The sequence below is a fragment of the Bremia lactucae genome, linkage group LG9 (assembly GCF_004359215.1).
Source record: "Bremia lactucae strain SF5 linkage group LG9, whole genome shotgun sequence".
Classification (NCBI taxonomy): Eukaryota; Oomycota; class Peronosporomycetes; order Peronosporales; family Peronosporaceae; genus Bremia; species Bremia lactucae.
The window spans coordinates 2,217,212-2,226,107 of record NC_090618.1 but is presented as its reverse complement, the minus strand read 5'-3'; the positions used below and the strand labels follow the sequence as shown (position 1 = coordinate 2,226,107).

Genomic DNA, 8,896 nt, shown 5'->3' with positions numbered 1-8,896 from the left:
AGCCCTGCCACCTCCCGATGATGTTCGGAGAGGTGGGGAAAATGAGCCCAATCAATATTGAGGCTCATCCTCACGTACACACGCAGAGATGCGGGTCGTGGGAAGGATTTCAAGTGCTACCAAGTGTAGGCGGGCACGTCGTAATGCGGCCACGCTCTACTTAGACACACACCCTAGCACAGCGAGGAAGCGGTTTAACCTGCTTCTCTTGCGTACAGCGAGGCAGTTGTGGTGGGCGCGTTAGCGACCTCACCCAATACACTTAGTAATCTGGTTAAGTGTCGTCACGGGAGCGGTAATCCGTCTCCTCGTGCACACTTACCAAGTAGGAAGTATTTTTCAGACTAATTCATATTGAATAGAATTAAATATGAACACCTACATTTTCCAATTAAAATGTCATCTTTATAGATAACACTTAAAATGTATTGTGAGCGTATCTTTCTAGATACCTCGCGTAACGGATGACACCCAGCGTCGTCCCTCCTAATGCGAATGCACCCATGTGCATCACAAACACAAGGGTTGGTCACAAATGTGCACCACACTCGAGTGCTGGGTCAACTTACTATTATTTAGTAATTGACCATCCCCTTAAGTACACCAAGTGTACTTAACGGGGACTGTGTAACATTAGGGCAACTTTAGCCCTTTACAACTATCGACACCCCGCATGAGTTGATTCTTCATGCGATGGAATTTTGAATGATGGTTCTGACCAATCAACATCATTTTAAAATCAAGTGGTCTCATAGTGATTACTCTATCCAATGACAATCAGAGTGATTTTCATTTAAGGGAGGGGTGATGTAACGGGGTGTATCGTTCCATGAAATTAAACCTAAAGGTTGTTAATTAATATAGTATCTAAAAGGTAGATAATATTTGGAGGATATGACTTTCTATAGTAATGTTCAGAATTCTTATCCATAAATAGGTATGGACCATTATATCTATTTTTTCCGCAGACTAATCAGTTTTTTTTGTACATTACAGTCATTAAATTGTCCTAACGACCCGAAAATGTCCGTCCGACTAAGGCCTACACATCCCTCGTCGCTTTGGTAGCTACGTATTGCTACATGCTACCACATGCACACTACAACGGCGTGCCTTACTGTTATTCAGCTTTACCGCGCACCTTATCAACGTGCGCTGTCCCATTCATGTCGATCCAGTGACCTAAGTCCCCTCTTAGTGCCTCCGTGACGCTTTTCCACCGTGGGGGAAGCCGCTTCACGTCCGCTTGGATGATTTGTGTGCTCTTCTTCGAGTCCATAGCTATGTTAGCCAAATCATCCGCCATTTTATTGAAATAGCGGAGATGATGTTGCCATGTGGCCACATTCAACCGATCTGCGATTGTCCTGCATTGTCGGTATAGGTCTTGCAAATGCCGTGCTTTCGGCTGCTTCCTTCTCCTCATGTGCCCCAATATGAGGTTACTGTCTCCGACCATGTGAAGACCATCCAGATTATAGGCCTGGGCTTTCTTGAGACCAAAGAGGAGACCCTTGTACTCAGCCACGTTGTTGGTTGTGGCGGAGGCAGCGAGCGAGACGCTGCCCATCCATATAATAGCTGGCAGATTGGGGGCCATTCCGCCCACAACAATGATGGATCCGGCTCCCCCGGGACCCCGATTCCCTCGCGCGCCCCCATCAAAGAATAGTAACCTGTACCCTCTGTCATCCCTACAACGGAGCTCCTCCGTAAGCCTCCCGGAAGTGCCATCAAAAGCCGCATGTACGACCCATGCCGCACGACAGATCGCCTCATCTTGTCGTCCCGTCAAAACGAATTCTCGTAACGTAAGCCGCCCTTGGTGTAATCGACCACGAAGAAGGGCTATTGCACGACATAGCGAATTGTCCAGCGTCGCGTCCCTTCTTCTGCATCGTCAGTTCCATACGGCCTGAAGCTTTTGTAAGCCTCCCAGTCGCCAGTGCTCGTTTAAGGTGTCATAGCACCAGCTATATATCTTGCCCACTATAGTAAATATGCTTTAGCTTCGCCTTGTATTATCTAATTTGGGTAATCACGTCCATTCATTCCTATAAACCGTTGCTGGACATCCGTTTCTTGCGACCATTAGTTTGATACCACGTTACTTTCCTTATGTTGTAAGTCACGGTACTAAAATGGGGGACGTCACTATCTGGAAGGATACCGCTGATGAACCCCAAACATCGAGTTACGAGGCTATGACCAGGTGATGACCCTCCTAGTGGATTCGGGTGCATCACAAAATTTGTAAAACTCTCGGCTGATGTTTTTGATGAGTTTGGCAGGTGAAATCGATGAACGGGACATCCTGTACACAACAGTGAGCATTCCAAGTGGATGCTCTAGGACCTCCTTCTGTGGCTCTGCCAAGTTTTCATAAAGTTGCTGCAGTACCTTTCTAATTCCAGTTGGCACCATTGCAACCTGAAACCAAATATGGAACGGGGATCATTAGCCTCCAGTTGCAATCCGAGGTCTATCCACTTCCCCAGAAACTCCCTCCATAGTGGCCTCGCTGCTCGACAGTTCCACCATATATGCGCCTTGGTGATCCCGAGCTCTCGACACTCTGGCAGTGGGCAGCCGACTACTGTTCGAGCGGTATCCCACGTAGAGTACGCCCTCATCTTTATGCGGTATAAATATTTCTAAAAATTGTAGAATCTCCCGGTTGACTCACTCCAGTAGGCGTGAACAACAGGAAGTTATTCAGGTTCAAATGTGGTAGCCACACAATTCATACCGATTCATAGTGAGTTGCGAAATAATTTCTGATTGTCAAGAGCTCAGATTCCAGCATTGCTGTGAGATCGCTTTCACATGAGGTGTCATCCCATAATAGACTCGTGGGTACCTGCTTCTCTATGTGCGAATAGAATCTGGCGACCTGAGCTGCATGCTCGCCGTGATGGCCTGACCCCCCATGTCCCCCCAGCACACATCGCTCTGCTGCCCAGAGCGTGCTGCAGCTGTGAAACCCGTAACTCTTCGTCCTGTCCATCCCATCGTGAGCTTCTGCGCTGCACATTCGTGCTTCTTGCCAATGTGGAGTAACACTTTGCCAATAAGTAAGCTTGCTTTTGTAGCTGAAGAGCCCCAGCGTGACACTGTGACCGCAGATAATGCCAAGAGCTCAGCGCGTAAATTTGGGACAGCAAGTCCACCTTCCTTTTGCCGTAGTCCGGCAACCGTTCCCGTCATCCACGTAGTACATCGGGTGTCCAATTTGTCAAAAACTCCATGCCATACATAATTGTTAATGTACTTTTCCATTAGTCGAACCATTCGTGTGGTTGACCATGCGTGTCTTGCGTTATATAGGAGTTTCGCCAGAATAACCGCCGACGCCACCATCGCTCGTTGTTCTATCGTGAACGTCTTCTGACTGGCAAGTCGAACCCGAGTCTTCAGTTGGTCTATCGCTATTGCCCATGAGTGTTCGGCCCCGTTCTTGCTGCCGACCTGTAATCCAAGGAATCTCACGAAGGACGAAGCAGGCTACAGCTGTATCGGCCATATCCAGTTAATATCCGATGACAAACCGTCCGGATGTAGCGCGATGGCTATGGTTTTGCATACATTCAATAAGAGACCGGACGCAGCACCGAAGGCATGCAAAATCTGAGTTGCTCTCGTGATTTGACACGGGTCGCTGAGGTAAAGGGCCGTGTCATCCGCGTACCCACCGACCTTTAAGGTACTTGTCATCGCATTGTAGAGATCCTGATGCCTTGTAGGTCATGGGCGTTGTACCAGAGGCGGAAAAGCTTGAGCGTCAGAGGTATGAGCTCCGGTGAATAATGGATATACCAATCGTTACCGAGTCTATCTGGACCACACGCCTTCCCGTGCTTACACGCCTTGAAAGCAGAGGTAAGAGTTTCCGTGGTAGAGAGTGTCTATGTTTCCAGACCACCAACATCATCAGTGGGTTGAGCTTGCATCCAATCAGCCACAAGTTCCTTTCCTTCCCTAGAGTCCGGACCTTGCAGAATGGAACTCCATGCATCAGCCAATGTCTCTGCTTTTTCAAAGACTCCCCGTTGGGGGTGGCCCTCCGCTGGGCAAAGGGTGGGGATAACGTTGTCAATAAACCAACAAGGGATGCGCTGAAACATTGCCTTTGTAGTCTTCCCTCCTTTCCACGTATGTGACCTGAATAATTTGCGTTGCCGTGACCACAACCAGTTTCTCTTCGTCTCCGAGATCACGTGCAGCAGATCAGTGGAAGCTTTGGCCGGCAGTTGAACGCTTCCTTCCTGTCCAGACTGTACAGCAATAGCCTCTCGATTAATTTGTTGATCATATCTACGATACAAACGTTTCAGCTTTTTGCGATACGTATTTTTCAGGCTCTTCTTGGCTGCTTTCTTGTGCCTGAGAATACCGAGCACAATTTTGTGCTTCAGTTTATCCCATGCATCGGCAGCTGTCGTGGCATTGTAATTTTCACGTTCCAGCTCGAACTCGAAATAAGCTAGCTCGACCCGTACATATTTGTCCACTCGATGTGCCGCGTAAGGCTGAACTGGGAAAACCCGGGGTTCTCTCTTGATGCGCACCGGGTTCTCCGGGTTGCGAAGATGTAATATAACCCCCTTATGATCTCCACTTAGTCCAACTGTATCCAATTCCGTGGAAGTAGCCCATAAGCGTGCCGTATCACTCACATACCACCTATCAAGCCTACTGGTTGCACGACGGAGCCCTGGCAGCGAATACGAGTACGTATGGTATCTCTTGTGAAAATCCATGATGCCTTTTTCGTCTGAGGCTCCCGGCATGCACTGCTGTATGCAGTCCATCAAACACCATTTTGTCAAAAGCCTGCGAAGTGCGTGCGAGTCGTGCGCAGAAGCGGCTGAAGTGAAAGATCTGTCGTGTACTGAGCACAATGTACAATTGAAGTCACCTCCAATATAGAGGTGTGCTTCCGATGGAAATTGTATGCTGGTCAGCCCCGAGTAGAAAGCCTCTCTGGCAGCTTTCTCGACTGGGGAATAGACGTTACATAAAACCACTATATGGCCGCCAACTTCGCCTTGCAGTGCCATGAAGTGGTCCGTCCAATGTTCTTTGGCACACGGTTGGAGCTCCCTAAATTTTGACAGGGGATGTATCAACATGCCTACTCCCCCAGTCTTGAGCGACGCAGCTGCCCAAGAAAGTAACGGACTTTCTTGATCAACTCAGTACCCACTGTGCTGCGTGAAGCCGAGTTAATTCTGGGATATTCTGCTCATTGACATGTGTTTCCTGAAGGAACACCACATCAAATTGTCCATGGCTGTGCTGGCGCTTGAAAGAAGCAAGCCAGTCGTCGCGGTCCTGGTCCGATCTTCCAAAACCTCGGACATTTTGTGTTAAAAGTCCAGTTTTCCTTTCATGTGCATGCAGTGGCGAAGTATCATATTTCCGCCTATGAATATTTACGACTGCTTCTCTTCTCCTATGTTCGGCGCGTCTTGTATTTCGGAAAATGTTGAACTCGCGTCTGAGCGTAGTTGCCCGGTCCAATTGGGTCTATACCGGGAAGAAATCTCCCAGAGAGGTTTGCTCCATCCCATCCTGGGAATGCGTGACCGGGCCAACTTTATTTGCCGCTGGTTGCGACCGCGTCAGATCGATTATCTGGACGCGCACTGCTGCAGTGGTGCCAGGTGCTTCCCTGACAAGTGACAGCTGAATCGAACTCCAATCGGCTGTGCATAATATGACAACACACAGGTCCACTATGGAGGGGCAATGTGTGTACCAGATACCAAGGGAGGCTCCAGGAGCCCTCGCCATGATAGTGCTGCCCCAGTCTCGTACCACAAAAGGCATTATGTAAAGCAGAAGCCAATGTTGTACGGGTATTTCAGGTGTGTTTAGGCCTGAGGAGAGAGAAATCCACATACCGTCCTAGCTCTCGCCAATTATCAGCGGAAGCAGCGTGCTTATACGCATCCTCACGTGATTCCATTTCGCACTTCTCCAACCACGAATGACAAAGCGATCTCGCCCTGTCATAGCTCTCCCCATCGGCTGCTATAAGCCTGAGGATCAGAATCTGATGGCTGAATACTTCCGCCTCGCCCCGCTTAAGTAACCATTCGTTCGGGCATTGTTGCGCCACAATCGCTGGGTAGGGGAAAACTTGAACGCATGGCGAAGCGCGGCTGGATTTTCCACCATCCATTTAAAATAATCGATAAATGTACCGTTCCCGCCATGTTGGTTTGGTAGAGCAAACGTTTCTCCATATTTCCTCTTCCATTCTGAAACGCCTCCTGGTTTATTTTCCGTAGTCGTTGTGCAATACGCCTGTCGGAAATTGATAGCTGGTCTACCTCTGCGGTTCCGAGTATGCGCTCGTAAATTCTAGCGTGATTTGGTTTACCACGGTCGACGAACCTCAGCACAGGAGTGTCGTATTCCTCTGCAGAGATATCGGTGTCCTGTGAGCCACTTGCGTTGCCGTCGAGACCCAGCTCCTCCAAAATGGGGGCTTCCTCCCCCTGTGCGTTATCCGCTAATGACTCCTCATCATAGTGACTCGCGTTAAGCACCGGGAGACCGACGTGCTAGTGTACCTTATATAGTCTGGCCCGCATGCCCGGCCCTGGCAACGCATTCCAGTCTAGGAAATGTTGCCCATACTGGACCCCGTAAAAGTGGCCCTCTGCATGATTTAGCAGTGACATAAGAGGGAGAACCTTATGATTATAACAGGCTTTCAGGACATTATTGACTTGCTCGTCAGCAAGTGCCGTCACTACACCTGTCTCATGCGCATCACCGTTTGGCAACGTGAACGTTTGATATAAATATTGCTGCGCATGGGCCGCGCCAGTCTCGTCAACACCCCACACGTAAATCGGCTCCCGTATATACACGGCGAGTGCCCTGAGAAGAATGGAGCCTCCCCAAAAGGTGCTTGAGACTGATTTGCTAACACACTGAGCACGTGTGACCGCAAAATGTGCGTACAATGCCGCAGTCGCGGCAGCAGTCGTTGCTGGGGCCCCACCGCATGTGGATATATTCTCTCCAGTTCTAAGTATGGATCCACGAGTTTTAGCTGAACATCATATCTTAGATTCGCCAGTCCGATATCTTTGGCCTGATGCTTGATGTTGTTAATAGCCCGAGTTTGATCCGCAGACGGTTTAAATGTGCTCGCGAGCTCGTTTGTAGTAGCCGCGAAGAAAGCATAAAGTAGGCATTGACCGTTTGATGGAACATTGACTGGCGTGCCGTGCAGGCTGCCGATCCAGTCAGATACCTGCCTGGGCGGAGAACTAGGATCATGGACCCTGGTGATCTCGAAGCCCTCCCCGGTGCCCATATTCAGGGCCGCGTCGTCCGACCTAATAGATCTATATCATCCACTTCAATGCTAGAAGGATCGTTTGGATTTAGCTGTACCCAGTTGATGACGGGTGTCGGACCCACTCGAATGGAGGGCCATACATGACGGCGTCACACCCAGTCGGCTCCTGTATCTACAATTCTTCGTGTAGAGTAAGAACCTGCTGACTGGGCATGACTAATTCTTCATTAGAGGCATCCATATCTACGTCATTCCGATCCTCCAACGACGTCTCCTGCGTAGCTCCATTTTGCTGTATATCTGCCTGTTGCGTCGGAAAGGACTGGACATCCTGTATTCGTCTTCATCTTCGGAGCTGTCTTCCAAATCCGCATATATGCTACGATGGATCGTAAATCCATGAGTTTGCGGTGTCAAACCTTAAGCATCTTCCCGCTGTCTCTCTTCGTCAACACAGCTTGTGCTCGGCACTAAACCAGTACCTGAACGCCCCACAGCTACTTGTGACTCCGTGGCGATAGGGGGAAGTACCGTTAATCCACTCCGTGTACCTAACCCCAGCTCCCCCGTGATGCGCCTGCTGCGCACCATGCTGCTGCGGCAGCACGGACTGACGTGGTTGAGATGTCTGTTTTGACGGTATATGGCGTCGCCCATTTCTGACGCCCCGTCCTCCGGTGCTGCGAGATGGTTGCTTCTGCCTCTGTGAAGGTTGGCGCTGCTGGACCCGTATGACAGTCCATCCAGTTTCATCCGGCTGCACATGTTCGCTTTGGTGTCCTCCGGGTGCATTCCTGTGTCGTTGATCAAGTCGTTCTGGCAGTTCAACTGGCTCAAGCACTCGTCCTCCGTCACCGGTGAAAAGATCCACTAGTCCACCCGTCTATGCTGTCAGCGCTAGGTCCAGATCTTCCACTGTCGTGCAGTTGTCAAAAGACAGTACTGTGTGATCAGGTACCGTGCCGACGTATTTTCGTTGTCTCGACGCATCGGCCCCAACGTCTTGTCCTCGTGCAGAGGATAATCACTCGTCGCTATCTGATAAAGCCGCTTCATCTGCGACTCTGCAGCTGCTGCCTCTTCATCCTGTTCTGCGCGCACTTGCAGTCGTCTACTGCTTCCTCAGATGTCCATGCCGTGGGCAGTGTCGTACCTGCGCTAGGGTTTCGGGTGGAGTCCAAACTCTCTTCCGTTGTCGTGTCTTCTACCTCCCCAAGTCGGTTCGCCGCTGCCGCCTGCTCTGGAGGACTCGGAGCGGCTAAGGCTGAAGTGGGGGGCCCGTCCGGTGGGTCGGGTGGCCTGGGGGGGGGCGGCCGGCCCGAGAGGAACCGTCGCCGCCACTCATACGCACTCGTAGGTTTAAACGCTTGGTTCAGAAAGCTGGTTTCAAATCGCTGGGTTCGTGCCACAGCAAATTGAAAAGTGCAGACTAATCAGCTGTAGAGATAAACAAAAGAGAGATACAGATAAAATAATATAAGAATTTAATTGCATGTGTAGTATTGTTTATAATTAAGTTAGAGTTAACAGATAGAAAGAAGAGATACTTAATTATATTAATACAGTTTTCATTTT

At 49.8% G+C, this 8,896-nt stretch overlaps 1 protein-coding gene across 1 annotated transcript; it reads right to left on the bottom strand.

Annotated features, from left to right (window-relative positions):
* Positions 1-2,868: 2,868 nt before the first annotated feature.
* On the bottom strand, positions 2,869-3,291 carry CCR75_006369 (uncharacterized protein; the record flags this gene model as incomplete). The annotated part of the gene is made up of 1 exon (XM_067964439.1): positions 2,869-3,291. One exon carries the CDS (start codon positions 3,289-3,291, stop codon positions 2,869-2,871), a length of 423 nt encoding a protein of 140 aa, XP_067819497.1.
* Between the last annotated feature and the right edge of the window lie 5,605 nt (positions 3,292-8,896).